At 45.2% G+C, this 23,715-nt stretch overlaps 1 protein-coding gene across 1 annotated transcript; it reads left to right on the forward strand.

Moving 5' to 3' along the window:
* Window positions 1-1,451: 1,451 nt before the first annotated feature.
* On the forward strand, window positions 1,452-21,853 carry Idh1 (isocitrate dehydrogenase (NADP(+)) 1). The gene is made up of 9 exons (XM_038338970.2): window positions 1,452-1,577; window positions 4,707-4,844; window positions 8,887-9,178; window positions 11,805-11,910; window positions 13,849-14,026; window positions 14,938-15,089; window positions 17,950-18,090; window positions 18,738-18,900; window positions 20,943-21,853. The coding sequence occupies exons 2-9, from the start codon at window positions 4,723-4,725 to the stop codon at window positions 21,031-21,033; spliced, it is 1,245 nt and encodes a 414-aa protein (XP_038194898.1). The 5' UTR covers window positions 1,452-1,577; window positions 4,707-4,722; the 3' UTR covers window positions 21,034-21,853.
* The last annotated feature ends 1,862 nt before the right edge of the window (window positions 21,854-23,715 follow it).

Raw genomic sequence — 23,715 nt, forward strand, 5'->3', positions numbered from 1 at the left:
ACATGGTTTTACCCATGTATTTATTTATGAGTAGGGTATTGTCTGTTCTTGGTTTTGAAATGGGGTCTGATTAACCTGGACCCATTAGGTAGACAAGGCTAGCCTGGATCTTGTGGCAGTCAGTCCTCCTGCTGAGTGTAGGGATTACAAATATGCACTACTGCACATGGTTATTTTGTAATATTTTAATGTAAGTCAATTCTAGGCATCTACAAATATCTGCTTTCAGTTATGTATCAGTTATGCTGTAGCCCTTGCAAACATGGTTTCGGATGGTGACATGTTCATAAGTGTCGTATTTCCCATCTCAGTGTCTGAGAGACACATTCAGAATGCCTGGCACATATTTAGAACTTAATGAGGATGTCTACATTCACCTTCGTTCTGTATCATGCCCTACACGTTCCATCATATAGAGTCAGTACTTCTTATTGTGTTATAGTCTATGTTTCCTGAATTTATTCTAGAATGCTTTCTATAACACGACTGGATATGAATAGTTACTGTTAGTAATAAACAATTACAGTCTCATGTGATTTAGGGTATGAGATTAGAAGTGAAAGTATAAACTCACACCCTCTCTGATCTCATAAGAACAAACGGAAGTGTCCCCAGTACCCGTTCATCCACTTGACAGCTAACACCATGTACATTATTCCTTTTCCAGCTGGGGAAATTCTAGTGCCCTTTAGCATCCAAAATACATCTTGCTAACTGCCTTGCACTCATAACTTTACAGTGCAATGTTGGATGTTTTAAAGGTGAATTTTGGAAGATTGAATTTTGAGCAATCAGGGACCTATTGTCCTACAAGTCATAAATAATATTATTGTTTCAAGACTAAGGAACACAAAAAATAAACCTCTGGAGAGATAGGAATATTTTTAACCCACTCTTAGGATCAAAAGTCCTGTATCCTGTATCTCTGGTGCATCTTCATCGGAACCTAGAAAATAAACTTCATTGTCTTCTTTGGCAAATACGGAGTGGGGCTTATTTATGAGTAGTAACAGTTGGGAATACAGATCATTGGTAGTGAATTGAATTGTTGAGGTGGTATGGCGGCCGGTTCAGCCTTTGCATTCTAGCAGCGTCTATTGTCGCCCCCCACCTTTGAGACCCCCAAACGCATATTCTTCAAAATGCACATTCCAGGTTAAGGAGCATCCGTAAACGCCACGAAGGGAACCTGCCAAAATCCAGTCTAAGGAGCTCTCCCTGGGTGAGAACCGGGACACCGACGCCCGGAGCCTGCCTGTAGGTGGCATTCTCGCTCCTCAGCGGCAGGGTGCTCCCGAGGAATCCCGGCGGCGCCCAGCCCCATCCCCCACCGGGAACACCCCGGAGGCTGCATCCTAAGGCCCCGCCCACCCTAGAAAGTCCGCGCGCAGCGAATGGCGTCGTGGAGGGGGCGGGACCACGGGAGGTGGGCTGAGGGGGTGGGGCCTGGGAGGACACAAAGCCGGGAAGAGTTAAAAAGCCTTGACCCTGCCCCTGGTCGTCAGTGCGAAGGTTGTGGCGGATGCTGAGCCTGCAGCGGCTGGGTTGTGACAGTCTGTGCGCACGGGTGTGAGCCGGTGAGTAGCCAGGGCGCCCCGGGCTGCAAGCAGGCGCTCCTTCCCCTCCCTGCGGGTGCCGCCCCTCACTGTTAGGCTATTCCGTGGGAGGCTGGAGTGAGAGAAAAGGAAGAAAACTCAGATCTTGAATGTGCAGACGTGAACTCAGTGAAAAGGCCCTGGTGCACCGAGGGACACTTCCAAAGTTTGGGCTTAGGGAAGGGAAGTGGGGGTAGCGGAGTGCTGCTTGCCTTTCTGTATAGAAGGGCGCTCCCGAGGGTGGGATCGTAAGATCCGGACGGCGGGGACGTTACAAGCACTGACAAGTGCCAAAGCAGATCTGCACCCGCGGAAGAGAATCTAGCTGGGGAGAGGACGCACAGAACTCCTGAGTCTAGGCTGTAAAAGGAAGAAAATATGTGACCGCAGGGAACTGGTTGTAGAAAGGGCGTGAGCCGGGAACTATAGGCGTGTGCTGAGCACTCGTCAAGGTTTCGGAGGTGGGACCTGCCTTGAGGCCGGAGAAGTGCTAGTCAGAGTGGACGTGAGGGAGGGGGGTGAGGGTGGGCGGACCTCCAGTTTCAATCTAGAGTGTTTGCTTAGCCACTTGGGGGCGCCCTGAGGATTGAGAGAAGGCCCCTTCCCACCTTCTGTCCTGCTTCTGGATTAGAGTTCTGAAGGAGGGGTTCTGCAGCCAGCTGGGTGGACCTGGTGTTAAAGGTCCTGGCACCGCTGAGAGACGGGGCAGGTGTAGGGATCTGGAAGCAGGAACAGAGTCAACTACAGTTTTAGACCTCTTGCACAACGCCCACAAGGATATCTGCTGGCTCACAGTGTCAACCGAGGTCGAGCAAATCATAGACCCGCAAAAGAACCAGGAATAAGGCGCTCGCCCTGGGTACTCACCCTCCTTCGGGTGCGCGCAAGGGTATTTGTGGTCTTTTGACCTTTATTTGGAAAGCTCCTGTGCAAATAAGCTGCCCTTTGCCCCTCCGGATACACTCAGCACTGTACTTTAAACCAGATAAACTGGGCTGTCAGGCTGGTATTAAAAGAAACTAAATCCTCCTGGCAGGGGTGTTAGTATGGTAAGACTTTCTATTCCCGATTTTGCTTTGTTTTACGAGATAAACTGAAACTGCAGCTGTTTGAGACAGCAAAATTGAGAGGCTTTGTTAAAACTGGAAGTCCATTCACCACCAAGATGAGAATTAGCAATTCAGCCTCTCAACCTGCTTTCTTTAATGTGGCCGGGCACGCTGGACAGTTAATTGGGCGTTGGTGTAAGTACTGCGAAAGAAGGAAGCAGGAATTTTCCAGCAATATACTGCAACTGCTTCCTTAGTGTCCCCGTATGTCTTGCAACTTGAACTCGTCTGAAAAAAAAAATAATTAGCTCAAAATAGAAGCTTGAGATTTATGGAAATAAAATTAAGCACGGCAAAGGGCTCCTATTGCTTCAACTAGTCTGTTATTATTATGTTTCTTTTCTGGAATTGCACAAGCATGTCAAGACATTGGAATTCAGTCTTCAGATAATGTAAATGAGCTGGTGGCCCCTGAGCTTGGTTCACACTTTCCTTCAAAAGTTGATGTTGGGTGGATTCTGAAAATGTGAGACCCGAGGATGCAGGGAATCCAGGAATGCCTAAAGCCCATGTCCCATGAAAGCAAACTCAGACATGCAATAATAGTCACGATACATCTTCACTATTTTAGTTAACAGGTGATAAAAAAATGAATAGATAAAGTGAGGGAAATCTGACATGTCTCCTTAGTGCATTCTGAGATACAGAAAGATTATAGCAGAGTACATATTCACCAAGAAGGAAATAACAAGCCAGAACAAAAATTGCAGACATTCCAGGCATTGTGATCTTTTATTAGCTGTATTTGCCATCTCAGGAAAATAGCCTAGTCATAACTGTTGTGTAATGCTGTGTAGGAACATGGCCATGAAAATGTGCTATCAAAACCGAGATAAGTTTGCTGTCCCTTCTTGTTTGACTTTGTTTAACTTTAAAGCACAGTCAAGGTGAAGATAGAATTAATTATGGACTTTATACCCTACTGTAAGTTAATCTTTAAGTTGTATCTGATGGGTAACATTGGTCCACCTATACCTGTTGGCTGTTCTAATTGCCTTCCAGAAACTCTCTGGTAGTAGACTAAGGGCACCATCTCGATACTAGAAATGGAATTCTAGAGTTACAAATCTAAGAAGTAAAACTGGGACTTGAGAATTGGAGAAGTAGTCCTGCTCTGTGAGGAGCTGAGACATCCCGTCTAACAATCATTTCTTTTTTGTTAACTTAGGGCCCGAGTAGTTAGCTATCCTTTTCGAGACAGCTGTAGGTTGTTATCTAGTAATTGCTTTAATGTCTGCTGACTTCCCGGTCCTTAGCTATAACGCAGCTGTATTTCCAGAAGGATCCCATTAGAGTGTATATTGTGTGAGGCAGTCCACCTTGCCCTGTATTGGAACCAGATAAGTTGACACTTTTTGAAATGATCTGTCCTTTTAGAACAATGTGGTGGCCCATCCTGCAGAGAGCCAGAGGAGCAGTGCAGGGCTTGAGATACCTGGGAACATGTCTTGGATGAGCGTGGATGCTAGCTAGGCAGGGCTTCCCATGTTATCATTTCCTCAGCCGAGAAACCACTGTTGTAATAGAGCCCCACATTACCAATATCTGTAGTATCACTAGGAAAGCCTTATTCTGCAAAGAGTCCTGCATTGTCCACTATTGGAGTCCGCCTGAATACGGGTCTTCAGAACCGTTGAATCGCCTCTACATACAACAGAACCACTCTTACAAGACAACCAATGGTTGAGAATAATGATTACATTAAGGGCATGTTTCAGCGTCAGGGTCCCCCACACACACTCTAGCCAGATGGCTTTGGCAAAGACATTTTTCTCTCAAGCTGGAAAATAATTTCGTACAGAACTGTCTTATACTGCTGACATGGAAGCCACACATAATCATTGTGGCATGGTGTCTTAGATTTCTCGGTTCTGCTTACTACTGGTAGTTGTTATTATATGTCGTTGTTACAACTGTTCTTTCATAATAGTCAACAAATCATTGATACTTCATTTCTACTTTATAACATGACAAGGTGTGTATCTATGTTTTTTTTCCTAAGGGTTATTGAAGTAAAAATGTCCAAAAAAATTCGTGGCGGTTCTGTGGTGGAGATGCAAGGAGACGAAATGACACGGGTCATTTGGGAACTGATTAAAGAAAAACTCATTCTTCCCTATGTGGAACTGGATCTGCACAGGTAAATGAATTGCTCTTCCGTGTAGCTAGCAAACTCAGAAACGTAATTTCAAAATGTACCTCACGTTTTTTTAAGTGCATAATAGCTGTGTTTTGTGATTAAAGCTTTTAATATTTTTTTTGGTGGTGCTTGGTTTGGATTTATTTTTTGTTTTGTTTTCTTTAAGATACAAAGACTTGCTAGATAGCCCAGATTGGCCTTGAATTCACAGCAGTCCTCCTGCCTCAGTTTCCCAAATTCAGGAAAAAAAGTCATATACCACAATACCTAGCCCAAGCTTATGTTTTAGCTTAAATATATACATGTGAATCTTATTTTTTGAAATTTTTTATTTACAGTTTTGTGTGTGTGTGTGTGTGTGTGTGTGTGTGTGTGTGCACATGCCACAACATGTATATAGAAGTCAGGACAAGGTGGATTCTCTCCTTTTACCATATGGGCTCCAAGTATCAAACTCCAATGAGCCATCCCTTGCCAGCCCTTCGGGAATCTTCTGTTTCAACACTGTGAGAAAAAGTGAGATTGCCATTAGTTCACAGTTAAGAATTATAAAGGAAAAGTGGTGTTTTCTGAGACATTTTTAACTCCATTTTCCCTGCTGAAGGTTTTATTAAATCAGCAGTCTAGAGAAGCGCAATGTATTCATGGAAAGGAAAAAAGTAGCGGACAATAAGAACCAGTGAACTAACTGAAGAACTCAGTGTGTCCCTTCCAGCGGATTCTCCGTCCGTCTGCTGAGTCAGCGGCTGGAGTGTCCTCCTCATCCCTCCTCTCTGTCCTTCTCAAGCAGTTACTCAGCAGAAGGCCACCTCCCCTTCCAGAGCAGCTCCCTCAGTCTCAGTGTCCCTCTCCCCTGGGCTTGTTGTGTTGAGAGATAGACTAGGAAATTAAGAAGTATGTTATTTATTCTCTCCTTTTTTTCCTAATTTTTTTTTCTCCCCTGGCCCCATTTTGATTTGTTTGTTTTTGTTTTTTGAGACAGGGTTTCTCCCTGCCTCCCCCGGCTGTCCTGGAACTTGCTCTATAGTCCAGGTTGGCCTCAAACTCAGAGGTCTACCTGCCTCTTAAAGGCATGTGCCACCACCTCCTGCTATCTGCCCCGCTTCCTCTTTGCCCATTTATTTTATGCATTTGAACTACACAGAGACATTTTTTTACAAGGATGAAGTGGTCAGAGACTGGCATGGTATAATGGTGAGCAACACATTTAAAGCAAACCATTGGTGTCTGTCTTTGCCTTGACCCAGAAGAACTCACTGTGCATGTCCTGTTGCTTAGTTGGGCCTAGATATTTAGTTCACATGATGTCATTAGCCACCTTTTGATTGGGTAACCTAAGCTGGTGTACTGTCTGTATTGCAACTAAAATAAAGTCAATATTGTAGTTGCTGAAGACCCCAAACATATTGAGATGGACACACACACACACACACACACACACACACACACACACACCGCAGAGTTTCCAAGTGAGTTAAAGAAACATTTTAGGAACTTTTCCCATTCAGAACTTTGCATGGCAGTAAGTGAGCCAAAGGGCTTTTGTGTGTGTGTGGGGGGGGGGGGTGTTGTTCTCAATTTTTTCTTTATTTTAGGTATATAACTCTTTGGCCTGAATGTGTATATATGTTCCCTCTGCATGCCTGGTACCTGCAAAGGCCAGAAGAGGGCATCAGATCGCCCGAACTGGGTGTGAGCCAGCATGTGGGTTCTGACATCAAAGACACCCAGGTCCTCTGCAAGGGCAGCAAGTGGTCTTAACCGTTCAGCCATCTCCCTAGAACTTCTTTTGGTTTTGATTTGGTTTTGTTGCTTACTGTTGTTTTGTTTTGTTGTTTTGAGACAAAGTCTCACTGTGTAGCCCTGGTTAACCTAGAAATTACTATGTAGGCCAAGCTGACCTGGAGCTCATGAACCAATACACCCAGCTAAATGGCTAGAGGTTCTTAGTCTAGGGGCAAGAGTTCTTATTTACTTAGCATCTCTCCTATCTTTCTCTTTCTTTCTCTGTGTATGTATGTACATTCATGAACATACGCACACATTTGTGCATATAGCATATAGGCCAGAGGACAGTCTTGAGTATTTTTTTTTTTTTTGAGGCAGTCCTTTCACTAACTTGGGATCCACCAAGTAAACTGGGCTGGCAGCCAGCAAGCCTCAGGAACCCTCCTTGCTCTGAGATTACAAATGCATAATCATGTTCTGATTTTTTTTCATGCCTAGCCCTTTATTGTCTTTGAAGATAAATTCCAGGTATTGAACTCAGGTCCTCATGCTTGTGGGACGAGCACTTTAGTGACTGAACTCTCCCCCAGCCCGCATACAGCATGTTAAAGAAGAGTCCTTGTGGCCCATGCCTGTAATCCCAGTTCTCGGAACGCTGATGCCATAGGGTTGCTGTGAGTTCCATGCTAGCCTAGTCTACAGTGTCAGACATTGTCTAAACAGAGAAAGTGAGAGGGGGCACTTGTGCCCAGAAAGAAAGGAGTATATGACTGCAGGCTGTCAAAGACTCAAACAGATTTAAATAGTTCCCCAATTATTATGATAACTGGTTATTATGGTAGGGAAGGAATGTAGGATAGTTAGGGGTTTTATTGTTTCATTTTTTTAATAGAGACAACAGAGTGGTCCAGGCCTTTTATTCTTTCCTTTCTCCCAGAAATACTAAAACAAGGCAGACAGAAAAACCTACCCATCTGTGGACAGGTTCTCCTGAGAAATAGCTCTGATAGCAGGAAAAACATTATCCACAATCCTGTGAGGTGGGCTTGGATATCTGGATAGCCAGCATGTCCTAGGCATGAAAGATGAGACTGTGCGTGGCTGTGCTACATGTGTATGAACTGTCTAAAGCTGAAACAGAAAACATTTTTGTTTGGGAACACATCAAACTGACTGTCTCTCTGTTTGCACCAGCTGTTGAGAAAGGAAGATACAAACGCTAAAAGAGAAAGACTGCTTAATTCTTAGCTGCTTTTGAGAATAAAATGTTCTATAAAGACATAGAAAACAAAATAAATCACTTAATGATTTTTGTTTTGTTTTTGTTGTTTGTTTTTTTCTGGATTGAGGGTTGTTGTTTTGTTGTTGTTGTTTTGGTTTTGTTTTTTTTTTTTCACTTTTTTAAGACAGGGATTCTCTGTGTAACAGCCCTGGCTGTCCTGCAACTCATTTTGTAGACTAGGCTGGCCTCGAATCCAGAGGTCCCCCTGCTTCCACTTCCTCAGTGCTGAGATTAAGGGCGTGCGCCACCACTGCCCAGCTTGTACTGCCTTCAGTAAACCATTACATACTTAAGCTTTACGGTTATTCTCTGTGCTCTGTGGACAGCCAGCGTTCACTCCTCTATGAATGGTCTGCACTGTGAGAGCTGAAGCTAAAACCCGTGTGTACAAGATGGTTGGTGGATTCCTTTGCTTACCCAATAAACCGCAGGCTTGTTTCCAGAACAAAGAGACTTACCCAAGAAGTAGGGGAAGGTTCACCTTATGACTACTGGCTTCAGCAAAAGAGTCCTTAACTCTTTTGGCACTGATCAACAGACCTAAGCTTCCCACCACTTCAGTGCCAGAAATACAAAAAAAAAAAAAAAGAAAGAAAAGAAAAATCCTTTTTACCGCTCCACCTCTTTATTGGTAAGGTATAAAACTTACTATGGGAAAATAAAGTTGTACTCGGACTTAATTCATATGCTAATCATGTGGAGAGAAACCAGGCCAAGGGTTTCCCATGTGCTGTCGTTGTCTTTATATTGTGAAAAAGAGGTAGTTTAGCTGAGTTCGTTGGTTTCCGGAAAGACAGCTTCCCACTGACTGCAATTCAGGGAAGCAGGGCCCAGACTCCTAGTGGTTTTCCTAGTTTGTTTGTTTGTTTGTGAACAGGCACCCATCTTTTGTTTAGAATGTGTTGATGTTAAAACTTAGCATATTTGGAAGTGTTGGGGTCTTCGCTTTGGCCGGGCCAGCTCTGCAGGCAGGTGACAGCCTGTCAGTTCAGTTTGTCCTCAGAGTTACACTGACATCTCTCCCTCTCCAAGCTATGACTTGGGCATAGAGAATCGTGATGCCACCAATGACCAGGTCACCAAGGATGCTGCAGAAGCCATAAAGAAGTACAACGTTGGCATCAAGTGTGCTACCATCACCCCCGATGAGAAGAGGGTTGAGGAGTTCAAGTTGAAACAAATGTGGAAATCACCAAATGGCACCATCCGGAACATTCTTGGTGGCACTGTCTTCAGGGAAGCTATTATCTGCAAAAATATCCCCCGACTGGTGACGGGCTGGGTAAAACCCATCATCATTGGTCGTCATGCCTATGGAGACCAAGTAAGTAGTTTGAACATAATTTGATTTTTTTGTGTTTATTTTTTGTGAATCTATAGCTATTTCTGTGTTTTGTTCTTTGGGTTTCTCTGCCCTTTAGAGAAGTCCAGCATATTTTGTGTAAACTGTGTATTTATATATGTGTAGGAAAGGATGAAAATACAGATAAACTTTCAAATAAGCACCCATCCTCCCCCCCCCCAACATAGTTTTATCCTTTTGTTAAATTATCCACATGATACTCTCATTTTTTGCCTTGGTGATACTATAGCCTCAGATGGGCGGTTTTTGGTGCTGGCTGCACAGAGGGATCCTTTCATGAGATTTCACTGTCGATGGGAGTGCTGATGGCTGTATTTCATTGCTGCTCTGTTGTCTTGTTTGTTTGTTTCACTTCCAGTATCTGACTCCCATCCTAGAGAAGCTGAAGTCTGAATTTTGTAAGGATCAGGGGGCAGTTATTTTGTTTTAAAACCCAGCTGATTCTAATAGGCAGCCACCTTAAAAACTACCAAACAATGCTGGGTAGTAGTGGTACACACCTTTAATCCTAGCACTCGGGAGACAGAGGCAGACAGATCTCCATGTTTGAGGCCAGCCTGGTCTATAGAGTGAGTTCCAGGACAGCCAGGGCTACACAGAGAAACCCTATCTCAGAAAATCGAGGGGAAAAAAAACCTACCAAACATACTTGAGTCACCCAAGAGTTGAAATCAGTCTTGATAAAGCATTCTGTACTGCTTGGAAAACAAGTGTCATTTCTGTTCTTGTATAATAGTCTCATTGGTGAGCTGAGCAGAAAGGTTGCAATGACACAGATTCCAAAGTCTGTTGAAACTGTTTTTCAGGTTTTAATCGAGAGTAGTTTATAAATGAACCTTAAAAATGGAAATGTGTAATACTGACGTCTAGAGGTGTCCACGGGGTCATCCCTGAGGGCAGTGTGGCCAGCAGATGTGCCTGTGTTCCTGGGAGAAGGCCACCAGCTCGGTCCTGGACATGTCCTGTGGCTTTTGTTTTACATTGTGGCTCATGATATTGCTTCATCCTGGCCAGCCCTTCACAGCTGTCTCCGAAAGGCCTGAGCAAGAGAGTGTAAATGGCACAAGTGCCAATTCTTTGTCTTTGACCTGACAACTTACTGCCTAGTTAGTGTTTTTGTTTTGTTTGTTCTTTTGTTACTTATTTTTTTTATGGTATTTGTCATTTGGAAGAATAGATTTTTCTTTTTGGAAACAGCGTGTTGGTTCTGTTAAACGTTCATAGATCTTTACAAAGTATTTTAGGGCACATCAATGTCTGAATTACTATACTAATGGACTTCCTATGACAGAAGTGTTTGATCTTCTCTGTTATCTGACTGTTTCTTACACACTGTGGCTAGGATTACTGTGAGGCAGCAGGTGTGGCTGCCCCCCACTGCTGCCTGACTCTAGCTACTGGATAAAACAGATCACTGGAAAAGTTCCCATTGGGCAATGACTTGTGGGTACCTGGTGTGTGTTGGATACATGTCTCCACTAGAGCGGCTCAGGCTCAGCTGGGAAGTACCTGCCCTCGGAAGGGCCAGCCAGCAGCCTGTCACTGCTGCCTCTTGTGGTCTGGTGCTGAAAAGAACCATCATCACAGAGAATGACTCAGCCCTGAAAATCTCACAGCAGGACACCTCCCAGGCCACTTGACCTGGTCCATTCTTTCCCGGTTCCTTCTTGATAAACTTGTTGGAATCAGCTTTGCTCAGCATTCGATTTCTAGCTTAGAGTCGGGACAGAGCACAGGCTCTGCTGTCCTCATCCACACCAGAGCCAGTGTTGGCTCCCCCTCCAGCCTGACCATGGCCAAGGCCATTTTCCTTCATTGTCTCATTTCCCATGTCTCATTTCTGACACTTGAAACTTCTGCTGTTGCCCTCGCCTATGCTTGTCTTTATGCGGCTCTGAGCTTCCTAGTTGAAAACGTCCGCAACGGTCGGTTTTGATCATCTGTTACCACACTTTAGAATCACCTGGGAAGGGAGGTTCACGAAGGAATGGTCTAGAGTAGGTTGGCCTGTGAGCTTGTCTGTGAGGGATTTTTGTTTTGTTTTTTTTGTTTTTGTTTAAATCCAGTTAGTTTGAGTGGGAAGATCCTCCTTGACTGTGGGTGGCACCATATCCCACACTGGACCTTAGAATGAGAGAGCAAGCTGAACACAGCATGTGTGCACCCATTGCTCTCCTTTCCTGATTATGGGTGTGCTAGGACCAGCTTCCCCAGCATGTACTGCTGTGACTGCCCCATTCTGGTGGACTGTGACCTGGAACTGTGCTGAAATAATCCTTTTATCCCCTAAATTGGTTTTAGCGGGGTATTTGATAGCAGCAATGGAGACAGGGTTAAGACAGAACTTAATGTTATTCTCTGCCCTCTCTGAATCATACTCACTGTACACGTGGGGGCTCCTGGTCAAGACTTACTGATCTTTAACGTGCACTGTTACTAATAGGACTTCCTGGACCGCTCCTAACCCCATCTCTGGAAACCGAAGAGCGTCAGATTACACGGCTACGTTTGGCTATGTAATCTGTTTTTCCCCCATGCACTTCCGGATGGGGCACTATTCTTCCTAATATGTATTCCCTCTTCACAGTACAGAGCAACTGATTTTGTTGTTCCCGGGCCTGGAAAAGTAGAGATAACCTACACGCCAAAAGATGGAAGTCAAAAGGTGACGTACTTGGTGCATAGCTTTGAAGGTATGTGCAAGCAGCGTTTCATTTGAACAGGTGCCTTTGCAACCTTGTTACTGTTTTGCAAAAACCACTCTATGCAACTGCCTTAAAAGACAAGCTGACTATGCAACATTTCTGAGGAACATCAAAGGCTAAAATAAAAACGTGATGAGTTCCATGGTTTCCCGTGGCACAGATAGGCACAAGGGCCAAGCCTAATAGCTTAGGTGGAAATGCAGAGAGACAAAGAGTAGGGTGTAAGCGTGCATTTGTCTTAGAGTGGAAAGTGTCAGCCTCTGTTAGGATTGTACAAGTTAGGTGTTCCGGTCTCCTGCCCTGTATCCTTCTTCTTGCTTTATTGGGCTTTCTACTTAGACTTGATTTCATTATTTGCTAAATTATTTTCCTTTTACCTTTTTGAAAATCTATAGTAACAACAAAAAGAGATTTCTAAACACTTCAAGTTTCTTTTGAAATTAAGAACTGAAAAGTAACGCCAAGAAAAAAAAGGTGCATTAAGGGATGGGAGGGTGGTTTTGTGGGTAAAGCACTCACTGCACAAATTTTAGAACCTGACTTTGAAGCCCCAGAACCCACTAAGCTAAGGACAGTTATATGTCTGTAACCCCAGCGCTTTAAGACAAGAGGTGAGACAGGGACAGGAGAACCCACCCTGGCCTCTGCAGCAGTTAGTAGCAAGAGACCCCACCTTAAACAAGGTGGGAGACCAACACCTGAGTTGGTCTCCACACACAGTGGTATAGACACACACACACACACACACTGCACACACACACACTGCACACATACACAGATTTATCTTAAAGGTTTATAAAGAAAATGGTCCAGAAATGAAAGCTTTTGTTGTCCTTACCTTCTCTAAGCAATATTGTTTTAGTAGAATCTAGTTCTGCAGGTTTTAGTGTTTTTCACGTTCTCAGCCAGTTAGCCTGGGGCCTTGGCATGGATTCAGGTTCTGACTTTCAGTGATAACACAGGTCAGTTAAAAGGAGCTGTGAAACACCCGTGATTACACGGAAACACAATTATTTCCACCAATTACTGTAGGTGTGCTCAGTATCCCCAGGAAATGAGAAGATTTTCACGCAGGCGTTAAAATGCAAATCTTTCTCCATGAGTGAAGACTAAGCACACCTAAGTTTAAAATGCGCATTGGGAACTGGGGGGGGGGGGTGCCTCACTGGATAAAGTACTTGCCGCGCAAGCATGCGTTCAAATCCTCAGAATGCACATGAAAAGCCAGGCACAGAGGCAAATGTGCTCACCCAGGGAGACAGGAAGCAGAGGCGAGGGACTCTAGAAGCTAGCTGACCTGACAAACACAGCCGTGAGCTGCAGAAGAGATCCTGCCCACAGCAACAGAAGACGAAGACTCACGTCAGAATTTGGCTCTTGGCTTACGTGAGCGCCATGGCAGCCAGGCATGACATCGACACATTCACAGACATATACATCACATATGCACACCGTTAAAAAATGAAATACATGTTGGAAATCGTTGAAATGTGTGAAGAGTTCCAATTTACTTGACTACTTCTCCCACCCCCTGCCCTTTTTTTATTGAGAAGGGTTTCACTGTGTAGCTCTGGCTATCCTGGCATTTACTATGTAGACCAGGCTGGCCTCAAGTTGACCGAGATCTGCCTGTCTCTGTGTGCCTCTGTGCTTGCAGTCTTCAGACACTTAAAGACCATATGATTTCTTACTGCTGTTGCCCTTGCAAACACACATTCAAACATCCTCACCTAGCGCAAGTGCTTCTCTTAGGTGCCTGTGTCGTAGACTGTTCAAACTGGACAGTCACCTGGAATTCCACAGTCCTAGCCGAGTCCTGGCTGCTGAGAAATTGGTCTTCGGTGGTTATGCATGGTTTTGGCTCTGCTACAAATCCCATCACCCTGACCTTTCTTCTCTTTGTTCTTGGTGGTTTCTCCTTCACAGAAGGTGGTGGTGTTGCCATGGGCATGTACAACCAGGATAAGTCAATCGAAGATTTTGCACACAGTTCCTTCCAGATGGCTCTGTCCAAGGGCTGGCCTCTGTATCTAAGCACCAAAAACACTATCCTGAAGAAGTATGACGGGCGTTTCAAAGACATCTTTCAGGAGATCTATGACAAGTAGGTGCAGCTCTTCTCTTCCTTCTCCTGTTTGCAAGCAAGCTGGCACCTAGGGTGTAGCTCCTGGGACAGACGGAGAGAGCATCATCACTAATCCTCCCCTCAGGTGATGTCAAGTCTGAGTTTAGCAGAACTGGAAGGAAACCCCTCTCGGTGCCCCTAGAGGGTAAATGCACTCTTAAATTAGGGCCACACATTTATTTCTTGGTGGGGGAAGGATTGTTCAATGTTTGAATAAAGTAACCCATTTATATTGTAAAGTACTGATGGTCCAAAGTGAGTTTCTGAGGCAGACCCAGCTTGTTTCTTTTCTAAGACCTTTGCTACGATGGAAAGTTCTGCTTTAAGCTGTCATTTGTCTTAGTATATAACAGTTTTCATTTCAGTGACGCGTACGCATGGCATAAGTCCCTGTTAGAGCAAGTGTTCAGGCGGGGGCTTAGAGATTAGATGAGAGACCTTTACTGGGGCATTGAGATTATGCTTCTTCCTACTGCCCACTGTTCCAGGCCTGGGCACCATCCACAGTGTGTCTGATTCCTGAAGTGTATCAAGCAATGCAATAGTCTATTCCCCTTTACTATATTTTGAAAATAAATTAAATCTCAGAATCTGATCATTATACTGAAAATAATAGGACTTAAAGACATACTTGGGAGAACCTTTTTCCTCACCTAATTAATTCTCAGACCTTCATTCCTAAGACAGAATATTGTTCTCAGAGATGTCCAGTTTGAGGGGTCGCCACGAGAAGATGATTAGATAGGAATCTAAGCACATGTCTGTCAGTTCCAACTTTGTGCTGTATCTACTCAAAATAATATTTCCTGTTCCTTTTGTGAGTTGCAAATGGCATCCCTGAGAAAACTAATTCTGTCGTCTTCCTGCTTTCTGCTGTTTGTTTGTGTTAGGCAATACAAATCCCAGTTTGAAGCTCAGAAGATCTGGTATGAGCACAGGCTCATTGATGACATGGTGGCCCAAGCCATGAAGTCAGAGGGAGGCTTCATCTGGGCCTGTAAGAACTATGACGGTGATGTGCAGTCAGACTCTGTAGCCCAAGGTAAGCAGCCAGAGAACCGGGGAGAGGAAGCACGTGTCTGCTGGCAGTGAGGCCCATTCCACAGAGTTCTCAGGGGTGATAAGGGAATTTCTTAGTCCTTCATTGTCACGTGATGACAGTCAGCACTTCGGGGTGCCTGGAGGCACTCTTTAGGTAAGGGAAGCAAGCTCCTCCCAGGAAAGTGGCTTTGTTCAAATCACACAGCAAGTTCCGAGGTGCTTTGACCTTCCTGGCTCCGGTCTCACAATGGCGGCACAACTCAGCCTTGACGTGTCAGAGCCTCTAGTCGGCCTCAGTTTCCCCATCATCTCGTGGCGAGAATGTGAGCAAGTGGATTTCTTTGAGTTCCAAAGCCAGAATGATCTATGTGGTGAGTTCAAGAACAGCCAGGAATCCAGAGAGAAGCTCTGTCTCAGAGAAACAAAAGAATGTAAAAAGAAAACCAAGAAGAAGGAGTGAAGTGAGGGATCCCCCAAGGATGGGGTCTCCAAGAGCTCATTCATCTGGCAGTAAATCCTAAGTATGCTTCTGCTGGCCTTGAAGGCTGTTCTGATGTTCTGCAAAGCAATTGTTTGGTGTTCAGCTTCTAACTTGGGAAGTGACCAAAGCCCAACGTGGTTCACAAAAATTCCAGGAACCAGGGTGATTGTGCCAGGTGTTAGGGTCAAATAATTCCACACAGATTCCCTGACTTCCTCACGACCAAATTGTTCCTCGATTGAGGTTTGCACAAGAGAACTCCATGAACCTGAATCTCCCCTGATGAATGTTTGCTTAGCCCAGTTGTGTTTGTTTTCCCAGAAGGCACTGCTTGTGAGAGTTGAGTGTCTCTAATCAATTTGAAAACCAGTAGGCCAGCCTGACTGAAGATAACATGTGAGTTCCAGGTACCCTCCTAGTTCTCTAAAATCTCAAACATTTATGCTGAGTGGACAGAGGAAGGACAGTCCTTTTGCCAGGTCTCCATGGTAGATAAGAAAAGCCATTCCTTGTCATCCAAGTTCTGGAAAAGGTGCGCAGTCACCCTAAGACCTTGTGTGTGCTAGACAGGCGCTGTGCTAAATCCCCACATCTGTTGTTTTACATGTCCTGTCCTCATAGGAAAAGCATCTGGAGAAATACTTCTATTTCTAAAGTGTGGTAAGCCCTAAGCAAAGACCCAGGCAAGACCCCGTGTTTGTCTAGAGTCATAGTTCTCAGCATGCGGGTCTCAACCCCTTTGGGGTCACACATCAGATATTTATAATACGATTTCTAACAGTAGCAAAATTACAGTTGTGACATAGCAAAAAGAGATGTTATGATTGGGGTGAGCACAGCATGAGGAACTGTATTCAAGGGTTGAGTTAGAAAGGTTAAGAACCACTGCTCTAGAGCCTGTAAGTCAAGTTACCTCAGAGAATCAGTCAGATTACAAGGCAACAGACCCAGCTCCTGAGAGGTACGGCTGCTGGGTACCCTTCATTCATGTCCTCAGCTTGACAGTGGCACCAGCTAGTGTCTGAGTAGACGGGATGGGAGCCAGGAAGCCACAGTTGGGTGGCGTGCAGGTCAGTGAGATGCTGAGTTCCTCTCCAGTCCTGTGCATCTGAAGCCCCAGGCGGCACAGCGACTGAGCTGCTGCTGAGAGGCCGCTTTCTTTCCTTTCTAAACACTTCACCTTTGATTCCCAATTTTTTTTTAAATATTTATTTATTATGCATACAATATTCTGTCTGTGTGTATGTCTGCAGGCCAGAAGAAGGCACCAGGCCTCATTACAGATGGTTGTGAGCCACCATGTGGTTGCCGGGAATTGAACTCAGGACCTCTGGAAGAACAGTCAGTGCTCTTAACCTCTGAGCCATCTCTCCAGCCCTGATTCCCAATTTTGAAATACGCAGTTGCTCTTATGCTCTCGGATCACTGTGCATAGATTTAGATTGGTACAGATAGGCAGTGGGAGGGGGAGTCATGATTCCTGCGGCGCATGCTTAGGACCTGTTGACGGATAGATAACAAGCTCTTGCGGATGCCGTCCTTTGGTGGTTAGGGGCTCCTCACTTTACACCTTGCTAGGTCCATGGTTCTCTTTTTACAGTCTCACCATGGGATTTGACCATAGGGAAATTGAGTGAGTCTCAAATTTGGTTTGAGTTTGTTTTTTTTTTTTTCATCAAATGCTTGAGATAACAAGTTACAGAGGGAAAAGACTGATTTCACTGAAGTCAAAAGACCAAAACAACATCTGCTGCTAACTGTGGCTCAGCAGGCAAAGGCATCTGCCACCAACCCTGGCGACCGCAGATCAGGTCCCAGGGTCTACACGGCAGAAGGAGAGAAGTGTCCTCTGACCTAAACGTGTGCAACACCCGCAAATAGTAAAGAAGTATGACCAAAGTCGATGTCAGACCAAAAAGAAAAGACATCAGCTTCAGTAGGAGGCGCCCTGTAAGCAAGTGGAGAATGCCTAAAAAGAAAAGGCAGTTGTGTGCACTTAGAAGCTGGAGTAAAGTTCTCTGAGTAGGAGCTACAGAAATGTCAGGAGTGCTGAACAGGGAAAGGATGTCCCTGCATCCAAGTCATCCTGCTTCTAATCTTTCTTGCCCACTCCAGCTGCAGAAGTGGAATGGAGGATAGGTGGTCCCCTATCCCAGAGAAGATGCCCCTAAGACAATGAAGGTGCCTCTCCAGACAAGTTCGACTCAGCCTTGAAGCTAGGATCCTGGATTCTGAAGGGCAGAGAGAGGCGTTACCGACAGTTGTATGTTCATGAGCCAAGTTTATCACAGTCTGTCAGCATCCAGGCCCTTATTCTCATCTCCAGAGGCAGTGCTGCTCGTGCAGGTGGGCCCAACACTGTATGCTCTACCCCTCACAGGTTACGGGTCCCTTGGCATGATGACCAGTGTGCTGATTTGTCCAGATGGTAAGACGGTAGAAGCGGAGGCTGCCCATGGTACCGTCACACGTCACTACCGCATGCACCAGAAAGGACAGGAGACGTCCACCAACCCCATTGGTAAGATGCTGTACATCACTGATTTCCAACCAGAGACATCATCAAAGGCAATCTCAGAGGAACTGGGACACGTACCTTTGCCTCTTAGTCTCCTGTGCAAAACTGTCACGAAGTTACAAAGTTGCTGGCTCATTAGTGCTAGAAGCTGTGGTTTGTTTTAAGTGTGTTTCATTTGGATAGTGGGTAGTAAGACAAGGTCTCCCTATGTACCCCAGGCTATCCTAGGACATACACACACACACACACACACACACACACACACATTACATAATAGCCTTGAACTTGCAGCAATCCCCCTGCCTCTACTTCCCAAATTCAGGGAATATGGGTGTGAGCCATCATGGCCAGCTACTGGGAGCTATTATAATGTCCTTTAAAATGCATAAAGTTGATCTTTGTTGGGGAGTAGAGATTACAGATAGGAGTGTTTTCCAAAGCATTTTCCTTCGCCCCGGAACAGTGAAGTGTTACTTAAGGCCATAGGGGTAATGGGGCTTCAGCTGTCCTAAAACTCGTCTCTAATTCATAGCATCTAATGATGCCCATCACCTAGACAAAACCCTGCCCCATCTCTGGAAAGGGTGAAACACTTGGAATCCCCATAACTGGAGTGGTAAAAATGCAGACTGCTCGTTTTCTTTCCACAGCCTCCATTTTTGCCTGGTCCCGAGGGTTAGCCCACAGAGCGAAGCTGGACAACAATACTGAACTGAGCTTCTTTGCGAAGGCTCTGGAAGAAGTCTGCATCGAGACCATCGAGGCCGGCTTTATGACTAAGGACTTGGCTGCTTGCATTAAAGGCTTACCCAAGTAAGTGCGAGGGTAGCAGGTAGGGACCCACTCAGCTTTGTGAGATGATAGTCTTTCTACGGCCACTCACCTTTGCCACAGATCACACAGAAGTGCCCAGCTACAGTGGCCTGCCAGCCAAACTCACGAGGCTGGAAAGGTGACTCGGTGCTTAAGAACACCTGCTGCTCTCACAGAGAACACGAGTTGGGTTCCCAGCACCCAGGTTTGGTGGCTCAAAACTCCAGGGGTTCCAACATAGGCACCTACGCTGACATGCAGGCACACACACACACGCACGCACACACATGCACGCACACACATGCACGCGCGCGCGCACACACACACACACACACTTAAATAAATCTTTAGGAAGAGGGTAGACAGTGAAGAGAACTTGGAGACTAGGTTAGGTTATCCTACCCTTTGTTTCTTTTAAGTTACCAATGAGTAAAGTAAACAGCATCAGTGTAAGCAGTCTGGATGGCACGGTGCCTTCCTGAAGTATCGTCCAGTGTCCCTGCAGTGCCAGGGTTTTTCTGAGGACCTGGAAGCTGACGTCCTAGCTAAATCAGCTGTTTTTCAGAGTCAGAGCTGGTTACTACATCTCATCTCAAGGAATCCTAAGGTCAGCCCTAAAGCCATATACACACAAGCAACAAAACCTGGACTCCTCAGGCTATGTTTATATGTTTATGCATACATGTGTAACAATAATTGGTGAAGAAGAGCCTATTAACCAGAGAGTGGAGGGACAGGGAAGGAGCTGGAGTGCGGAAACTTGGGAGTGGCTGAAGGGAGAACAGGGAAGGAGGAATTTGATACAATCATATTTCAACTAAAAATGTACAAAAATAAAATTTTAAACGAAAAGGAAATTCTACTAAAATATAAACTAATACCACATCCCTACCAGTATAGCCTCAGAGATCTGTCATAGTCAGTGTAGGCCAGGAAAGGGGCAGACTCATTCACTATGTTTCTTCACTTAAATCTCAGATGCATTTGGAACATTCTTACCAGTGTAGAGGTTTTGTAACTTATTCTTTAGGCAGTCATTAGCAATTTTCTCCCAGACAATTCATTGCCTTTTGTTTTTATTAAGATAAATAAAAGTAAGAGCATTAAAACCTTTTTTAAGAATATGAAACAGTGTAGAGAAATGTAGGTAAACACATGCTGTACCCTGGATGGGCTTTGTTATTTCTAAGATAAAAATCAGAAGTGGGATGGTGTAGTCACATCAGTATAAACTGAACTGAAGCTCCTCTTAGTTCAAAGCTACACAGTAAGGAGCCTTCTGTGGATGTGTGCACCTGTGTCTCCGCTGCAGGCTGCCCTGTGCATGTGTGCACCCGTGGCTCTGCTGCAGGCTGCCCTGTGCATATGTGCACCTGTGTCTCTGCTGTAGGCTGCCCTGTGCATGTGTGCACCTGTGTCTCCGCTGCAGGCTGCCCTGTGCATGTGTGCACCTGTGGCTCCGCTGCCCTGTGCATGTGTGCACCTGTGGCTCTGCAGCCCTGTGCATGTGTGCACCCGTGGCTCTGTTGTAGACTGCCCTGTGCATGTGTGCACCTGTGTCTCTGCTGCAGGCTACCCTGTGCATGTGTGTACCTGTGGCTCCACTGCCCTGTGCATATGTGCACCTGTGTCTCCGCTGCAGGCTGTCCTGTGCATGTGTGTACCTGTGGCTCCGCTGCCCTGTGCATGTGTGCACCCATGGCTCTGCTGTAGACTGCCCTGTGCATGTGTGCACATGTGGCTCTGTTGTAGACTGCCCTGTGCATGTGTGCACACGTGGTTCTGTTGTAGACTGCCCTGTGCATGTGTGTACCCGTGGCTCTGCTGTAGACTGCCCTGTGCATGTGTGCACCCATGACTCTGCTGTAGACTGCCCTGAACACGGTCAGCCCTAGAACCTCAGCCATCGCCCATGGGTTTGTAGCTTATGAACATTTAGCCACTTCTAGAAATGTGAGTGGGATGGCTAGGATTTGTTTTTAATTACCTCCTGGTATACCAGAGAAAAACCTAAATTTCTTTCTTTTTCTTTCTTCCACCAGTGTCCAACGTTCTGACTACTTGAATACATTTGAGTTCATGGACAAACTTGGAGAAAACTTGAAGGCCAAATTAGCTCAGGCCAAACTTTAAGGTCAAACCTGGACTTAGCGGAACAAGTGTCTGTGGTAACTAAGTCCACAGGTTTACTTTTTTTTTAAAAAAAAAAAAATAACACTCAAAGATAGAAACAAAAATCATTTTGTAATTTGTTTAGAGGACAAAGTTGAACTTTTCTATGTGTCTGCAGGCTTTTTTCTTTTTCATACGGTCATGGCCACCTTAATGAACATGCTGGGGACTTTTTTAATTGTATTTTATTGTGTAGTGGCAGTTTAGGTCTTATGTTAGTGCCCGTTCACGTTAACTGTCACCTTTCTCTTGCTCTAATACAAATGACCAAAATCAGAAGTGCTCCAGATGGTGGGCAAGAGGTGCAGTTTGGTGAAAAAGAAGGCCGCTCGCTTCCCTGTGCCCGTGAGTGTGAGCCCTCGGGCTTTGCGTGCGAATGTTACCCTGCGTGTGGGAGAGCTGGACAGTGAGCCTGCACAAGATGGAACAGATGGAATGTATGTAGCTAAGACGCAGGGCAGCCGTGTTTGTGAAGAGCATCTGTGTGTCCGATATACTAAGTATATTTTAAGGCCACTGGAGAATTCCAACTCTAGAATAAATGCAGACTGGAGGTTTTCCCTCTTTGATTTCTCTCCCCCCATGGCCCACCCTAAGTATTATCCCACCCCAAATAGCACATTTCACTCGCGTGCAATCATGAAAACTGCACCTTTTTGGATTTCTGCTGGCCTCTTCCATTTCTTTTATATAAATGTGATTTTTCAGAAGTGGATACTAAACACTATTCCAGTCCAGTTCTTCCAAACTGTTCATTTTAATTAAAATTATGTGCTAATGACTCTTCTGAGTTTATTTACTGTGTGTGGTTAGAGTCGTCTTTGTTTCTTTTCCTATTACTGTAGTGAAAATAAAGGCCACCTAAAGGAGGAAGGGCGAGTTTTCCCCACAGTGTAAGGTACAGTCCCATCGTGGCAGGGAAGATACGGGAACAGGAGCTTGAAGCAGCTGGTCATGTGTCCGTAGTCCCAAGGCAGAGTAGTGAATGTCTGCTAGAGCTTAGCCTGCTTCCTGTGTTCTACATCATCCAAGACTCCCTGCCCAGGAAGTGGAGCAGCCCACAACAAAGGCATAACAGAAATCAAGATAATCCCTTCCCTGCATGCCCAGAGGCCGTATCCCAAGTGGTTCTAGGCTCTGTGCAGTCGAAAAAGTCACACTAACCATCACAAATACAAGGTTATATCCTGGCCATAGGAACTGAATTTGAAAATATGTTTTTTCTCTGAAGTAGTTTACTGTGGGGGAAAGTGTGTAAGTTTGTAATCAACAGACAATGAGGGGAATCTACATGTAAAGAAAGAGGACTGACTTAAGGAACTATTTATTAATAAACTGTCAGAGCAGACACTGCATAGACTGAAGAATGTAGGCATTGCCGTGTAAGTTCACAGGGAGACCGGGAAGACTGCTAAGAAGGAGGAGGCACGATCATATTCTCAATCTTAAAATAGCACTCGTACAGAATTCGTGGCGGAGGGTAAGATGGCAGACACTCTTGGGGGAGGAAGACCACTTTAGGGGCGACTGTAATATATTAATTGGAAAACATTGAAGATCGTATGGGAGGATCATGGGATGGGACTCTAAGATCATGGAAGCGGATGGGAAGGACTGATGGCTCAGTGAAGTGCTCACAAGAAAACCTGAGGTCAATCTCCAAATAAAATAAAGAAGTCTGTGTGATCCCAGCACTGAGGGGATGAAGACAGCAGGTGCCTGGCCAACCAGTCTAGCTCACTTGGAAAGTTCTAGGTCAGTGAGAGAACACTCTCAGAAAAATGAGGTGGTTTGTACCTGAGGAATAGCAGTCATAGCCTCTGGCCTACCCGTGCATGCACATTTGTACACACATGTATGTGCACGCACACACACATACATGTATACAGAAGCCCAGAGAAACTGGACGAGTGGTTTTCTCTGTAACAAGATAAATGAGGATTAAGAGAAAAGCCCAAGTCTCAGCACCAAGGAAGGCTATCCACGACACAGTGACTTTGGATCAGGAAGCTCTGTGGATCTTCATGCTTTCCACCTCAGAAGTCCATGAGGGGCGGTGAGATGCCTCAGCCAAAAGCGTTGGCCTCCAAGCCTGGCAACTTGAGATTCCTCTGCAGTACCCACACGGTGGAAGGAGAGATCAAAGTCGTTAAAGTTGTCCTCTGTGATACAGTGAGGATTTAAAATGTAAAACAAAAGAAGTCCATGAGTAGGCTGGCCATCTCTTGGTTTTTTTCCAGTCTGCCCTTCTGGCAAGCTTGGACTCAGGCTGTAGACACTGCCAATACATGAGGCCTTTCAGAATCCAAGCAGGAAGTGGTGAAATACGCACATTTGACCCAGTTCCCCAGTGCCACCCTCATGGTGAACCCCAATCTAAACCAGTAGTCATCGATCAGCTCTCTTGCAAGGAAAACCTCACAACTTAGAGGAGGCCCCGTCTCATCCCAGACGAAGGCTTAACTCTTCAGAAGAGGGGGAGATGCTAGTGTTCAGTTTCCCCAAGTTTCAAATTGACCAGGTTTCCCTAGGACAATAGGAAAAAAAGCTGCATTGTTTCTAGCTAAAACTATTAAGAAAACATGGATACAAAAGGAATACTTTCATCTGCATAAAAGCTAAGATACTTTGTTTTGTGGGGAG

The sequence above is a fragment of the Arvicola amphibius genome, chromosome 8 (assembly GCF_903992535.2).
Source record: "Arvicola amphibius chromosome 8, mArvAmp1.2, whole genome shotgun sequence".
Lineage (NCBI taxonomy): Eukaryota > Metazoa > Chordata > Mammalia > Rodentia > Cricetidae > Arvicola > Arvicola amphibius.